We start from the raw sequence: 18041 nt of genomic DNA on the forward strand, positions 1-18041 counted from the left end.
ACTAATTCATTAAATCATTTATAATTCATTTGTCATAAAAGAACCCTTAACACTAATTCATAAGTTAAACAAACCTTTATCAAAAAGAACACTTAATACTAATTCATTGGTTAATTAATTTTCCTTACCATTTATATGTCCAGGACGAAATTACAAGCAAAACTTACTCTTTTAATTATGAATAATGTGTTTCCAATGACATCAGAAATCATTTAAAGTGACATGATGACAATTATATGCATTTTTACCATGCATACTGTACATAACTATAGGTTTAAATATCTCTAAATATGGAAATATGATACAAAAACTTGCACTTTTACTAATCAGACTTTTTACAAAAGTTTACATCATCAATGAAACGTTTATTATGTAATAACACTTTCACTAATTTGTTACAAAATAATTTACACATGTTTTGCCAAGGAGAACTTTTACATGTACTTAATCAATATTATTACGTAGGATTTTGATAAATATACTATGACAGTACTTCTACAGGTCATCAATGTCTTGATTTCATTATCTGTAATAAATGACTGAAGTTCTGTATGTGTCCATTTTCTAAATATCCATTGATCACCTCCAAACGCTCATAAAACCTTTGCTAATTAATCACAGGTGTTACGTGCATAAATAATCATTGTGAAATTACCTAAACAGCTCAAATGTTTTGTGTGTAAAGATAACTTTCGTATATCATTTTCCAATATGGAAAATCACAAGGTGACAGTAAATTATATGACTTAATTAATTTATGTTAATTAATCATGACAACAATTCTTCTAGCTTTTCTGAAAGTATTTGGAACTTAACCAATAAAACTAGTATTTTAATTCAGTGTTCGTTATCTTACTTTACGTTAAGGTATGCAAAAATAACTGTATGATGTGAGGAATATTTCTACAAAAAGAGAGGTTTCTTGGTGACTCCATACATTTTCTATATTCCTTTGTGGTTGAGCCATAATATTAAGGGTTTTTAATTATAAGGTTAGGTGTTTGTTCCCTGTGATGTATACAATGCAGTTAGTACATAAATACGTTCAAATGTTCAGATATGTAAGAATCACAGAAATACAATGTCCCAACCACATGGTTTGTAAAATATTTAATTAGTTTTAGCTTTAGTTGTTGAATGTAAATTAAAAGTTTTTTTTTTAGACATTGTTTCTCACAAGTTTACTCTAGGAGATTTCTTTGAAAACTAAACAAACTATGTAATCTTGACTTCAGCCATTTTTATAACCAAGTCACCAAACATAAAGAATATCCTTTTAAAACATAACATGAAAACAGTTATCCAAATGTGTGATCAATAATAAAATTACATTTTACTGTAGTAAGTACGACAGTAATCTTATTGTCTTTATTTGATTTAAATGTTTAGTTTTGCAGTCTATTTTTAATGGTTTTCGAAGCAATGGTTGTGGAAAAGTTTAAGTTGCTAAAAAATTGCAAGTCATGGGAGCTATAACACGTGAGTTTCCAGAGCTCAACGGTAACTCTGCAGGTTTACGATGCCAAAATTGGGTTTTGATACTTTTAGTGAGCAAAGCACAGATAGCTCATTGTATGTAACAACAACCAACCTTAATGCGTTGTCAAAATTACGACTACACGTTGCATCAGTGCGTTATAGTCCAGTATATCGACAGCCAACGGTATCATAACGTATTGATCTAAGTAAATGTGTTATCTATCAACACAGCCATAATTCAGTGATTTAGTTTATAGTTGTACCCCGGAGGGTCATCGGCCTTTTTATGAACTTGTAAGGTTAAAATCTGGAGTTTGATTCTTCACGGCCCATACAGTGCAGGTAGCTTTTTGTGTAGCTTTTTGCACAAAGACAAAAAAAATATATAGTTGAAGTCTTGACTTCATTATATGATTTAAAACTATGGTATGATTGGCTTGTTTGGTTTCGTGTTAGATGAGTGCGTTATGGCTTATTAAAAGGACTTCCGCAGGATGATTCTTTGTGGACATTTTCTGGCAGATTATGTGATTTTACGATGCAGATGAGAGTTGTGGACGGTGAAAATTAGGATGTTTCACGAAATGAGTATTTTTTATATTCTGGTGGGAACAGGTAAGGAATATTTTATTTTAGTTTCTGCCTGTTAGTAAAACATCTGATTAGTATTTAACTCTGGCTGTTGATTGTAACTCAAAATTATTCGCTTATATATATGTTTGATTGCAAAGTAAAACTACAAAGCGTTGAATTTGGTAACCAAAATACGCAATATACTGACAAGTTTCAGAAACATAGAATAGGATAAATTAGTCGAGAGCAAAATAAATAATAAAATAAAATTTCAAATATAATAATTGTGATTGTAGTGCTTTCGTGTTTCTTTGAGTATTTTAATTACATTGGTGCTATATTTAATATTTTTTGAAAAGTGGTTTTAAAAAAGTTTGAAGCTTTTGGCGTCTGCGCAGAATGTTTCTTTGGGGACTGCAAAAAAGTTTATATCTAAAGGCACGTTGTTTGAAGTTGTTATAGCATGGTTTTATGGGATAAGTTAAGAATTTGGTAGGTGTTATTAAGGCTGTTTGAAGATATTACTAGTTTTGGGGTTGGTTTTACTTTGGCGAATCAGGTAAGGAATGGAATATTTATTTTCGTTTTGTCGTTGTTAACGTTAACTCGTGTATAAAGAAGAATGTTATTATATTTTGTGTATGTTGCTAAATGAATAGTACTGAACCATTGAGTGTTTTAAAGCACAGTTATGATTTGTAATTCTGACCGTTAATACTTCACCGTCTTCAGTAAGACTATACTGAGTGACACTGATACAGTTCGAAGGCCAGAAAAAACACACACAAAAAACGCGAAGCTAAACAAAATACAACCATTAAGATTATAAACGAGCGTTTCACATTTGGTTTGTGGTTTATTAGTTTATTCCTAACGTAGCATAATTTACAAATCACTTTTGAGACTATACTGTTCTTTACGTAGGTAACATTTTGCCAGTGTTAAGTTGGTGTTAACACATTAAAATGTTGTTTGCACCAACTTACATTATGTATGTTTTCTTCATTTGGTAAATCACAGTTCCTAATAGGCCATCATTTTGAGGCTTAAAATAATTATCTATTGTCATATGATATGTTTTTCTTACTCTAACATAACACTTCTTCAAAGTTAAAAGTGATAATACTTATATCAGTAACCGAAATAGTATGTTAGGTATGCATGATGGACGATAAAAACCAGCAGCGACTTGGAACTGTAAGTTGTATATTTAAAAATTGGTTTTGTGAGATGAAAAACGATACCTTCACTGAATTTCCCTAAAAACATATTGAATGTTACAGATGTGTGCATTTGTTTAGTTCAAATGGATGCATTTCTAACACACTGTTACTGGGGGAAAATTCTGTACAAGTATCTGAAAAATTTGAACAAAAAGCTCTGTAAATAATTATGGAATGTTTATTTGATATCTTGGAATGCTTCTCTTGAGGTATTTGTTAACTGTGGTCAGTATAAAACTAATTAGACACAGTGGGCTCTAGTATATTTGATCATATGAACCTTTGAAGTTTGATTTTGAGGAAGTTTATAACTATTAGTTATGTACCCAATCCAGAAAGTTATTTAAGTGTTTATTTCTATACTTCAAATAATTTGGGAACATTTATAAAATGCTACTTTGTAATTTCTTAGAAATTAGTTTAATTTAACCATTCCACAGTTGTATTTCACTATTTGTTTAACATAATAAGTCTTAAAGAACTAGGTTCTGTTAATCTGTTCAAAGTACTTCAGTTTAAGTTATTTCATGTATTGTGTTGTTACTTAAGTCTTGTCTCCAGTGTCTTCATATTTCACCATAAAACACAAGGTTTTTCATTTTTAATCTTTTATTTTTTTTCTTCCAGGGGTCAGCTACTATTGCTGTAGTACCAAATTTTGATTTTTGGACCTATAATGTTTGACCATGGTAGTATAAATGTTTGTATATTATCCAAAGATTAAATTACTTTGAGTTTTTGTTTTTTAGACAGTTTATTTTAGGTAAACTCGCAAAGATATGTGTATTTAATCCATCTGGTATTTTGTTATTTTATTTGGTCTTTTGAGAGAGAGTTTTTCATAACTTGTTACAGTACTTGAATGTCTTGGAACGATCTGAACACAACATTTAATCACAAGTTTTTTGTGAACAAGAGATTGTAAAAAGACAAGCTTAGGCCTAAATTTGTAAGGTTTAAAGATTTTAAAGTTATAAAACTTCAAGCAAAATTTAGTATTGGCAAACTTCAAAGAATTTCAACTACTTTTGTTTTAACTTGTAATTGAGTTCTTTAAAGTAAGTGTGTTTCTATTCTATGTCACATTCGTTATTGGACTTGAAAGTAAGCTTTTCCTTTCTGATCCTCAAAAATCTATTTTTGATTGGTGTCTTGTGATAATTCACTTAAATATATAACAAGTATGAAACCAGACACTAAATTTTAGTCATTAAATCTATCGGTCAAAAATTTACAACCATTCAAATCGTATAACATTGTGTGGCTTATTTAAAACGTGAATTTTATGTACCAGAATAATTTTATTTGTTTTGAAACCATACCTACTGGAATCTCGCAAAAAATTTATTTTATTACATTTTACCCAAATAATGTGCACCATTTTCTCTCAGATTAAAAGTAACTATTCCAAATGGTACTACTTCCTCTCTCACCAGAGGCTATCTCAAACCTGGTGCTATCTGTACTGGTATAGCTGGCTCTCTCTACTATTAAAAACTAATTTATTTTTTTTTTTACTCTCTTACTGGTGTGTATATGTTTCGACTCTCTTTTTTTCACGTGACTACAAACTTTTGATTGTACTTAATCACAAGTTTATATCAGATTCAATTTCAAGGTTTGTTTTTTATTTTAATTGTTTCTACTCATTTGTTTCAGATATTTCATTTTCTGAATCATAATTTAGTTCTTAAGACATACTTTTCATATTCTATCACACTCATTTCTTTGGTACCATCTCTTAACAGTTGATTTAAGTTAGATGTCTTTACTGTTCCCTTCACCTTGGCATTGTGGGATTCTACTGTCAGGTGAGAAGTCTTGATCTAACATGCTATATTACCAGTACAAACTGTAGAAGGCTTGATCTAACATGCTATATTACCAGTACAAACTGTAGAAGGCTTGATCTAACATGCTATATTACCAGTACAAACTGTAGAAGTCTTGATCTAGCATGCTATATTACCAGTACAAACTGTAGAAGTCTTGATCTAACATGCTATATTACCAGTACAAACTGTAGAAGTCTTGATCTAACATGCTATATTACCAGTACAAACCGTAGAAGTCTTGATCTAACATGCTATATTACCAGTACAAACTGTAGAAGTCTTGATCTAACATGCTATATTACCAGTACAAACTGTAGAAGTCTTGATCTAACATGCTTTATTACCTGTACAAACTGTAGAAGTCTTGATCTAACATGCTATATTACCAGTACAAACTGTTAGAAGTCTTGATCTAACATGCTATATTACCAGTACAAACTGTAGAAGTCTTGATCTAACATGCTATATTACCAGTACAAACTGTAGAAGTCTTGATCTAACATGCTATATTACCAGTACAAACTGTAGAAGTCTTGATCTAACATGCTATATTACCAGTACAAACTGTAGAAGTCTTGATCTAACATGCTTTATTACCTGTACAAACTGTAGAAGTCTTGATCTAACATGCTATATTACCAGTACAAACTGTTAGAAGTCTTGATCTAACATGCTATATTACCAGTACAAACTGTAGAAGTCTTGATCTAACATGCTATATTACCAGTACAAACTGTAGAAGTCTTGATCTAACATGCTATATTACCAGTACAAACTGTAGAAGTCTTGATCTAACATGCTATATTACCAGTACAAACTGTAGAAGTCTTGATCTAACATGCTATATTACCAGTACAAACTGTAGAAGTCTTGATCTAACATGCTATATTACCAGTACAAACTGTAGAAGTCTTGATCTAACATGCTTTATTACCTGTACAAACTGTAGAAGTATTGATCTAACATGCTATATTTCCAGTACAAGATGTAGAAGTCTTGATCTAACATGCTATATTACCTGTACAAGATGTAGAAGTCTTGATCTAACATGCTATATTACCTGTACAAGATGTAGAAGTCTTGATCTAACATGCTATATTACCTGTACAAGATGTTGAAGTCTTGATCTAACATGCTATATTACCTGTACAAGATGTAGAAGTCTTGATCTAACATGCTATATTACCTGTACAAGATGTAGAAGTCTTGATCTAACATGCTATATTACCTGTACAAGATGTAGAAGTCTTGATCTAACATGCTATATTACCTGTACAAGATGTAGAAGTCTTGATCTAACATGCTGTATTTCCAGTACAAGATGTAGAAGTCTTGATCTAACATGCTGTATTTCCAGTACAAGATGTAGAAGTCTTGATCTAACATGCTATATTACCAGTACAAGATGTAGAAGTCTTGATCTAACATGCTATATTACCAGTACAAACTGTAGAAGTCTTGATCTAACATGCTATATTACCAGTACAAACTGTAGAAGTCTTGATCTAACATGGTATATGACCAGTACAAACTGTAGAAGTCTTGATCTAACATGCTATATTACCTGTACAAGATGTAGAAGTCTTGATCTAACATGCTATATTACCAGTACAAACTGTAGAAGTCTTGATCTAACATGCTATATTACCAGTACAAACTGTAGAAGTCTTGATCTAACATGCTTTATTACCTGTACAAACTGTAGAAGTCTTGATCTAACATGCTATATTACCAGTACAAACTGTTAGAAGTCTTGATCTAACATGCTATATTACCAGTACAAACTGTAGAAGTCTTGATCTAACATGCTATATTACCAGTACAAACTGTAGAAGTCTTGATCTAACATGCTATATTACCAGTACAAACTGTAGAAGTCTTGATCTAACATGCTTTATTACCTGTACAAACTGTAGAAGTCTTGATCTAACATGCTATATTACCAGTACAAACTGTTAGAAGTCTTGATCTAACATGCTATATTACCAGTACAAACTGTAGAAGTCTTGATCTAACATGCTATATTACCAGTACAAACTGTAGAAGTCTTGATCTAACATGCTATATTACCAGTACAAACTGTAGAAGTCTTGATCTAACATGCTATATTACCAGTACAAACTGTAGAAGTCTTGATCTAACATGCTATATTACCAGTACAAACTGTAGAAGTCTTGATCTAACATGCTTTATTACCTGTACAAACTGTAGAAGTCTTGATCTAACATGCTATATTTCCAGTACAAGATGTAGAAGTCTTGATCTAACATGCTATATTACCTGTACAAGATGTAGAAGTCTTGATCTAACATGCTATATTACCTGTACAAGATGTAGAAGTCTTGATCTAACATGCTATATTACCTGTACAAGATGTTGAAGTCTTGATCTAACATGCTATATTACCTGTACAAGATGTAGAAGTCTTGATCTAACATGCTATATTACCTGTACAAGATGTAGAAGTCTTGATCTAACATGCTATATTACCTGTACAAGATGTAGAAGTCTTGATCTAACATGCTGTATTTCCAGTACAAGATGTAGAAGTCTTGATCTAACATGCTGTATTTCCAGTACAAGATGTAAAGTCTTGATCTAACATGCTGTATTTCCAGTACAAGATGTAGAAGTCTTGATCTAACATGCTGTATTTCCAGTACAAGATGTAGAAGTCTTGATCTAACATGCTATATTACCAGTACAAGATGTAGAAGTCTTGATCTAACATGCTATATTACCAGTACAAACTGTAGAAGTCTTGATCTAACATGCTATATTACCAGTACAAACTGTAGAAGTCTTGATCTAACATGGTATATGACCAGTACAAACTGTAGAAGTCTTGATCTAACATGCTATATTACCTGTACAAGATGTAGAAGTCTTGATCTAACATGCTATATTACCAGTACAAACTGTAGAAGTCTTGATCTAACATGCTATATTACCAGTACAAACTGTAGAAGTCTTGATCTAACATGCTATATTACCAGTACAAACTGTAGAAGTCTTGATCTAACATGCTTTATATCCTGTACAAACTGTAGAAGTCTTGATCTAACATGCTATATTACCAGTACAAACTGTTAGAAGTCTTGATCTAACATGCTATATTACCAGTACAAACTGTAGAAGTCTTGATCTAACATGCTATATTACCAGTACAAACTGTAGAAGTCTTGATCTAACATGCTATATTACCAGTACAAACTGTAGAAGTCTTGATCTAACATGCTTTATTACCTGTACAAACTGTAGAAGTCTTGATCTAACATGCTATATTACCAGTACAAACTGTTAGAAGTCTTGATCTAACATGCTATATTACCAGTACAAACTGTAGAAGTCTTGATCTAACATGCTATATTACCAGTACAAACTGTAGAAGTCTTGATCTAACATGCTATATTACCAGTACAAACTGTAGAAGTCTTGATCTAACATGCTATATTACCAGTACAAACTGTAGAAGTCTTGATCTAACATGCTATATTACCAGTACAAACTGTAGAAGTCTTGATCTAACATGCTTTATTACCTGTACAAACTGTAGAAGTCTTGATCTAACATGCTATATTTCCAGTACAAGATGTAGAAGTCTTGATCTAACATGCTATATTACCTGTACAAGATGTAGAAGTCTTGATCTAACATGCTATATTACCTGTACAAGATGTAGAAGTCTTGATCTAACATGCTATATTACCTGTACAAGATGTTGAAGTCTTGATCTAACATGCTATATTACCTGTACAAGATGTAGAAGTCTTGATCTAACATGCTATATTACCTGTACAAGATGTAGAAGTCTTGATCTAACATGCTATATTACCTGTACAAGATGTAGAAGTCTTGATCTAACATGCTGTATTTCCAGTACAAGATGTAGAAGTCTTGATCTAACATGCTGTATTTCCAGTACAAGATGTAGAAGTCTTGATCTAACATGCTGTATTTCCAGTACAAGATGTAGAAGTCTTGATCTAACATGCTATATTACCAGTACAAGATGTAGAAGTCTTGATCTAACATGCTATATTACCAGTACAAACTGTAGAAGTCTTGATCTAACATGGTATATGACCAGTACAAATTGTAGAAGTCTTGATCTAACATGCTATATTACCTGTACAAGATGTAGAAGTCTTGATCTAACATGCTATATTACCTGTACAAGATGTAGAAGTCTTGATCTAACATGCTATATTACCTGTACAAGATGTAGAAGTCTTGATCTAACATGCTATATTACCTGTACAAGATGTAGAAGTCTTGATCTAACATGCTATATTACCTGTACAAGATGTAGAAGTCTTGATCTAACATGCTATATTACCTGTACAAGATGTAGAAGTCTTGATCTAACATGCTATATTACCTGTACAAGATGTAGAAGTCTTGATCTAACATGCTATATTACCTGTACAAGATGTAGAAGTCTTGATCTAACATGCTGTATTTCCAGTACAAGATGTAGAAGTCTTGATCTAACGTGCTGTATTTCCAGTACAAGATGTAGAAGTCTTGATCTAACATGCTATATTACCAGTACAAGATGTAGAAGTCTTGATCTAACATGCTATATTACCAGTACAAGATGTAGAAGTCTTGATCTAACATGCTATATTACCAGTACAAACTGTAGAAGTCTTGATCTAACATGGTATATGACCAGTACAAACTGTAGAAGTCTTGATCTAACATGGTATATGACCAGTACAAACTGTAGAAGTCTTGATCTAACATGCTATATTACCTGTACAAGATGTAGAAGTCTTGATCCAACATGCTATATTACCTGTACAAGATGTAGAAGTCTTGATCTAACATGCTATATTACCTGTACAAGATGTAGAAGTCTTGATCTAACATGCTATATTACCTGTACAAGATGTAGAAGTCTTGATCTAACATGCTATATTACCTGTACAAGATGTAGAAGTCTTGATCTAACATGCTGTATTTCCAGTACAAGATGTAGAAGTCTTGATCTAACATGCTGTATTTCCAGTACAAGATGTAGAAGTCTTGATCTAACATGCTGTATTTCCAGTACAAGATGTAGAAGTCTTGATCTAACATGCTGTATTTCCAGTACAAGATGTAGAAGTCTTGATCTAACATGCTATATTACCAGTACAAGATGTAGAAGTCTTGATCTAACATGCTATATTACCAGTACAAACTGTAGAAGTCTTGATCTAACATGCTATATTACCAGTACAAACTGTAGAAGTCTTGATCTAACATGCTATATTACCTGTACAAACTGTAGAAGTCTTGATCTAACATGCTATATTATCAGTACAAGATGTAGAAGTCTTGATCTAACATGCTATATTACCTGTACAAGATGTAGAAGTCTTGATATAACATGCTATATTACCTGTACAAACTGTAGAAGTCTTGATCTAACATGCTATATTATCTGTACAAACTGTAGAAGTCTTGATCTAACATGCTATATTACCTGTACAAACTGTAGATGCTTAGACCTAACATGATATATTGCTGGTAGAAGCTGTAGATAGACGCCTCGACCTAACATGATATATTGCTGGTAGAAGCTGTAGATAGACGCCTCGACCTAACATGATATATTGCTGGTAGAAGCTGTAGATAGACGCCTCGACCTAACATGATATATTGCTGGTAGAAGCTGTAGATAGACGCCTCGACCTAACATGATATATTGCTGCTACAAGCTGTAGAAGTCATGGTATATAGGCTTATTCTTTCATTGCTTCTTTCTCCTTATAACTGTTTTGTAAAGTTACTTTGGTTCTCCTGAAAATCTTTTTAAGTAACTTCATGTGTATAATGAGTTTGCATTCCCTCATATATAATAATTATATCATTATTGGTTGGCTTTAGTGAGTTCACCTTTTGTCCTCTGTTTTCATGTATTTTATGTCAAAGATTAATAACCAATGTTGTCTTTTTTTTAATATAGGATATTTGAATGTTTCTCTGATTTCTGTAGATGACCTTAATGGAATGAAGAAACCAATGATGACTGGACGGTCTGCAGATGCATCTAATTGTGTGCCTCACAAAAATAAATTTAAGTTGTCTAGTTCTAAGTCAGACAAGTTAAAAGACAATGGCATAGAGGTACATTCACATAAAACTGTTTCTTCCAGTAAACACCACACACACAACGGGCATTCAAAACTTTCTTCAAACTCAAAGGAAAATTCATCTGATGATACATCTTCAGATTCCTGTGAATGTTCTGAAGATAAAGAAAAAACTGAAGTTCTGTGTAGAGTGAATTCTCTTGTTTTGGAAACTGCAGGTTCCATTGACAAAGCAAAAGATTCTTTGTGTAACTTTAGTAATAGCTTCTCTTCAAAACTTGAAGGTGTTGAAAATGATTTTAAATCACAAAATAGCTCAAAAACTACAAGTGGTTTAAAACTAACTCAGAATATGGACAATGTAGAAGCAAGGAAAGAACATGTAAAAACCAAAGAAGAAAAGTGGAAGTCAGAAGAACACCTGAGTAAGAAGTCAAATAAGCACCATTCCTCGTTGGAGAAAGAAAAACCTACAAGTAAGAAAAGTAAACAAACCAGTGAGGAAAAACATAAAAAGAAAAAACAAAATAAAGTTAAAGATGGGGAACTTGAAGAGAAAGTTGTACTGGACAAATCAAAGAGCAGAGGAGACGCACGTCCTGTGGTGAAGAGAGAGTTTGTGTGTAATGAAGAAAGTGACGATTCTTTCCACACTGTGAAAGAAGAAAATCTTATGAAAATAAAGATAAAACGTGAATCTGGGGATTCAGCTACTGACGATGATGTACCGTTGGTAAGTAATTATTATGGGAGTGCTGATGGATATGAGTAATTGTGATTAGGTTTTCAAGGAGTCATAATTCTTGTTGTGCTTTAATAGTATTTAGTTAACATATAAAACTACAACTTTTATATGAAAAGGCTTAAGATTCGAGCACTACTCCCAGTTCTGAAGTTCCTGTGGTTACCTTTGCACTTTTAAAGGACATTTTATTAGACATTTTCTGTCTCTCTTATTTATTTATTTTTTACTAAAGACATGCTGGATTACCAGTAGAGCCTTGACCAAACATGATGTATTACTGGTACAAGCTGTAGATGCATTGACCTAACACTGTGAAATTGTTGATTGGTAACAAGGGTAAATGTTAAATGTACAGGTGGTAACTGTTTTGATTATTATCTTTTTATATGTCGGATTTCTTGAAGCATTGAATGTTGTATAGATATTCAAATTATTTATTTTAGTGACTACCATACTGGTAACTGGAGCTACGTGAATTTGTTTTCTAATCCCGTTTCTACTAGGAGTTTTCTTTAGCTATTTTGTGCAATATGAAGATGCAGTGTTAAATTTCAATGTATTTTTCTATTATTGAAAGTTACATTATTTTGGAGAATTTACAACAAATTTAAATTTATTTTTATCTTGTAAAACAAATACTGAATAGAGTAAAAATAAGTAAATTTTTCACTGTATAATACAAAATTAAGTGATGTTTTTACTGAAAATAAAACTCGAACAATTGTGCATGAAGTAGTTTTGTATTGATAGTGGTGGTAGAGGAAGGTGTTGAAGTTGAAAACACATTCTCAAATATATTGCTGATGGTAAAAAGGTTGCATAACTTAACATAATAATCTATTGTATAAAAACAAAAAAAAACAGTGTAGTTTATTATTTGCTACATTTGTTTAAAAACCTTCTTTCCTAGTCTCAAATGAAGGACTTAGGCCTAACATTAAACTTAGTCTGGTTTAAGTGAATAACTAACTAGTTGTCCAGTTTATATTTTTAGAAAAGCTTCTCTGGTTAAGTAATGACAATGAGAAAGTTTAGCATTTATTTGTTTTAAGAAGCGGGATTTTTTTTTTCATAATTAGTTAGTACGTATACTTAACGTGGTGTATTAATTTTGGAATTAACATGTGGACAACAAATAACCATTCAGTTCTCTTGAGGCTGACCTGATACACCCACTCTTGAGTAGTTCTCTTAAGGCTGACCTGATACACCCACTCTTGAGTAGTTCTCTTAAGGCTGACCTTATACACCCACTCTTGAGCTGTTCTTTTAAGGCTGACCTGATACACCCACTCTTGAGCTGTTCTCTTAAGGCTGACCTGATACACCCACTCTTGAGCTGTTCTCTTAAGGCTGACCTGATACACCCACTCTTGAGCTGTTCTCTTAAGGCTGACCTGATACACCCACTCTTGAGTAGTTCTCTTAAGGCTGACCTGATACACCCACTTTTGAGGAAAAGAAACATGAAAATAGCTAAACCAACAACTTATTTTCCACCTCTTAAACTGTAATAAGGTGCTGCTCTCAGTTACTTCGTTTATACAAGCTTGTCACCTCAGAAAAATTAGTCTTAACTGGAACTTAGCAAATCTCTTCCAAATCTCCCACTTGTGCTCTCTAATCCTGTATTCTGATAACAGAAACCAGAGAATGTTGTACTGTTAGTCCCATATGTAATTTTTAATACACTAACTTATTTCTTCAAGAGAAAATAACTTAAAGGAATGTTACCTGATCCCAGCAAGACAACCATTATATTCCACCAGTTATCCTTGGTTACCTGATCCCAGTGAGACAACCATCGTGTCTTTCCAGTTAACCTTGATTACCTGATCCCAGTGAGACAACCATCGTGTCTTTCCAGTTAACCTTGATTACCTGATCCCAGTGAGACAACCATTGTGTCCCTTCAGTTAACCTTGGTTACCTGATCCTGGTGAGACAACCATTGTGTCCCTTCAGTTAACCTTGGTTACCTGATCCCAGTGAGACAACCATTGTCTTTCCAGCTATCCTTGGTCACCTGATCCCAGTGAGACAACCATTGTGTCTTTCCAGCTATCCTTGGTCACCTGATCCCAGTGAGACAACCATTGTGTCTTTCCAGCTATCCTTGGTCACCTGATCCCAGTGAGACAACCATTGTGTCTTTCTAGCTATCCTTGGTCACCTGATCCCAGTGAGACAACCATCATATCTTTCCAGCTATCCTTGGTCACCTGATCCCAGTGAGACAATATTATTTTTGGAGGAATCAATCAAAACTATACAAAATAGTCCAAACAAGATCTATCTTCTGTTTTATACAAGTATTTGAAATATTTGCTCGAAGCTATACTTAAAATTGACAATTGGATAGTTTTATTTATATACATTCTTCTGTAACACTTCATTACTTCAGGTAACTTTTGTACTAGTTAAAAAATATATAAAGTAAAACTTAAAGATTAAGTTCTTTGTATATTTTAGTTTTACTGTTGTGTTTTATTTTCACTGTCTAGTAACACAACTGTTCCTAAGATAGTACAACTTCTATTAATAGGCTACAAGGAAGAAGGTTATTGCTGAGAAAACTGAAGAAGTCAAAATGAAGAGGGAAAGAGATGATGAACATCTCTTAATTGTACGGTGTGTAGAAGTTTCACTGTTCTCTGAGTGATAAACAGTATTGAAAATAGTTATAGAAATCACGAGGTAAGAAGATATAAAGACTTACACTTATGCTACATGGTTGTTGGGGTTGGTTGTTAACTCCTCAGTTGTGTAAGTCGTACACTGTTATAAAGCTCATTAAAACCACAGTAAATTGTCTAGTCATAAAATTAAATATTGCATAACAAGCTGTTTTGATTGGTTGAGGCTAAAAAATTCCAGGAAGACTGAAAGTGGGTTTTAAATGTGGAAATTTTAATAATATAAACGAGATAAAAAGACAAACAAAACAAGGCTACATTAGTATCGTTAACTGTGTTGGGATTTGTACAACAGTTACGTACAAAACAAGGCTACATTAGTATCATTAACTGTGTTGGGATTTGTACAACAGTTAAGAACAAAACAAGGCTACATTAGTAACACTAACTGTGTTGGGATTTGTACAACAGTTACGTACAAAACAAGGCTACGTTAGTATCGTTAACTGTTTTGGGATTTGTACAACAGTTAAGTACAAAACAAGGCTACATTAGTATTGCTAACTGTGTCAGGATTTATACAACAGTTAATACAGATCTTGCACACAACCTTATTCTAAATACAGGTGTGTACGTTACCATAAAAACAGTAAATTGTCTAGATTATGCTGTGATTCAGATTAGGTTGGACCACTAACATTGGAATAAAGAGGTAAAAAGTCAATCAAACAACTTGGCTGAATTGAAGTAATACAGGTCATAAGGTGTAACCCAAAAGGCCAAACACAAAATACTGGTACCATGATTCAACTTGATTGTATTTGTTTCTGTATTCTGCACCAATGTTATATTGATAAATTCACTATCCATCTCTCATGACTCTTGAATGTATTTGGTTGTTGTTGTAATTACTTGCAGCAAAACTTCTAGAATAGTTTTACGACACTTCGGTTTTCCTTGCTTGTTACTTAATGTGGACAGTTTTTATGGCTGTATTCTAAATAAGACAGTTGCCATTAAGAGTAATGTGTTATATTTCAATGTATTATATCTGATATTTAATTCACTCTTCTAAATGATGTATAGAACAAAGTTTTTGAACTTGTGTTTGGAGATTAAAAGTATAATTGATACTTTTTTTTCTAGATTAATAAAAAAAAACTCTCGCTATGGTAAATTAGTAAACTTGGAAAGACTAGAGTATGTACATTGTGTTATGGTCTTGTTAAATATAGAGCACGAAAGTAGAGTATGTAGATTGTGTTGTGGTCTCGTTAAATATAGAGCACGAGAGTAGAGTATATAGATTGTGTTGTGGTCTCGTTAAATATAGAGCACAAAAGACCAAGAAAATTGATATTGATAACTTGGAGAAAGGGAAAGTGAAAACAGAAAAGAAGAAATATGATAAAGATGTAGAAAATAGAAAGAGAAAATTGGACGATGAAGATTTGAAAGTAAGTCATGTAATAGAAAGAATGTGACAGATACCCTACTTTATGACAATGTAACAGGAAGCATGGGACAGGTACCCTACGTTATGACAATGTAACAGGAAGCATGGGACAGGTACCCTTTGTTATGACAATGTAACAGGAAGCATGGGACAGGTACCCTTTGTTATGACAATGTAACAGGAAGCATGGGACAGGTACCCTTTGTTATGACAATGTAACAGGAAGCATGGGACAGGTACCCTACGTTATGACAATGTAACAAGAAGCATGGGACAGGTACCCTACGTTATGACAATGTAACAAGAAGCATGGGACAGGTACCCTACGTTATGACAATGTAACAAGAAGCATGGGACAGGTACCCTACGTTATGACAATGTAACAAGAAGCATGGGACAGGTACCCTACGTTATGACAATGTAACAAGAAGCATGGGACAGGTACCCTACGTTATGACAATGTAACAAGAAGCATGGGACAGGTACCCTTTGTTATGACAATGTAACAGGAAGCAGGGGACAGGTACCCCACGTTTTTACACATATCAAAATTAGGAAAATTTACTCTTGGGAAGAGCAGGAGAATTCATAAAATTTAATCCAAAACTGGAGTTTCTGGATCCCTGAGGCAAACTCTGGACTCTGTTCATAGTTTGTAGCCTACATTCTTTTAATTTGCTTGTTAAAATGAATCTATCACCACCCTCATCTTTTTAACAACTACATTTTACACCTATGTTAAAACATGAATATAAACTCTGCATGTAGTTCTTTTATATAAAAAGACTTATAGGGAACAAAGAACTACTTGCAAAGCTATTGTGGACAAAAGTAGATATTTAAACCTGCCATTTACTTTTAAGGGATAATTAATTTGTATCTTGTAAATTACTCTTAAAAGAAACTAATTACATTAATAATTTACTTCATTTGAAAAATAATTTTTGTCAGAAACCTGTCTCAGTTTGAAATTGTTTAAAAAAATATTTCACTATTTGTATTGTGGGTGTAAGTCTTATCAAATAGTCAAGGTTTTTTCATTAGCATAAAACTCTCTGCTACACATTCGTTAATAGCTCTGAGATTTTTGGAAGTAATCCATAAAGGAATTATCTGATTTCAGTTAATTACAAGTTGTGTCATTTCTCTCAAAAATTGGTTTTTCTCCTTTTAGCCTTCAAAAAAAATTAAAACTGAAAATGGTGCAACTGACAACAAAAAGAAAAGAAAAATTCAAGATGAACAAGAAATCTGGAAATGGTTTGTTCTATGGTATTATATTACTGTTTGCAATCATGTGAAAAGGTTTAGATGTTTGAGTTAAGCTGACCTGGATTATTATTTCAGCATAATTGTTGTGTTTGATGTTGAGTGCAGACTAATTTGAATGTTGTAGTCTAATTGGCATATTTGTTATTTTCTTTTTTTGAAAGTAATTCTTAAAAAATAACTAAATAGACAAGTAAATTTATTACTTGTAGAACTTTGTGTTTTAAGGATGGATTTTCAGATACATTTTTTGGTATCTTGGATATGTCAATTAAAATACATTTAATTTTGGAATTATTAAGATTTTAGTGTAATACTAGGACAACTGTTCCATCTCCAAAGCAAGAAGGTATCCTCGTATGTTGCTCTCAGTGGTTATATGTACATGTTTTCACTAAACAGGTGGGAAGAAGAAAAGCTTGAAGAGGGTGTGAAATGGAAGACACTTGTGCATAATGGTCCAGTACTTGCTCCATCATATGAACTATTACCAAAATCAGTGAAGTTTTATTATTCTGGTAGGTAGTATTCTAGGTAAGTTGAATGAGTATATTTTGTAACGTTTTTCATGACGCCATTTTGAATCGAAATTGAAACAATATTTAAGTAGGTCAAATGCATGTATGGTGCTGTCATCTAGCGTTGAAGTTAGATATTATTGAGAACGAATTAACTCGTCCGTGGCACTGTTACCGATCGGCTTGGACGAGTTATCTCGTTCTCAATAATATCTAACTTCAAC

At 32.8% G+C, this 18041-nt stretch overlaps 1 protein-coding gene across 1 annotated transcript in view; it reads left to right on the forward strand.

Annotated features, from left to right (window-relative positions):
• Positions 1-2472: 2472 nt before the first annotated feature.
• The window catches only part of LOC143258182 (DNA topoisomerase I, mitochondrial-like), a 37698-nt gene continuing 22129 nt past the window's right edge, over positions 2473-18041 (forward strand). Inside the window, 7 exon segments of the mRNA XM_076517188.1 lie at positions 2473-2611; positions 3903-3964; positions 11097-11926; positions 14484-14569; positions 15908-16031; positions 17205-17290; positions 17702-17817. Of these exon segments, the coding sequence (XP_076373303.1) occupies positions 3952-3964; positions 11097-11926; positions 14484-14569; positions 15908-16031; positions 17205-17290; positions 17702-17817 (1255 nt within the window). The 5' untranslated portion in view covers positions 2473-2611; positions 3903-3951.

Source organism: Tachypleus tridentatus, chromosome 1 (assembly GCF_004210375.1).
Source record: "Tachypleus tridentatus isolate NWPU-2018 chromosome 1, ASM421037v1, whole genome shotgun sequence".
In the NCBI taxonomy this organism is placed as follows: Eukaryota; Metazoa; Arthropoda; class Merostomata; order Xiphosura; family Limulidae; genus Tachypleus; species Tachypleus tridentatus.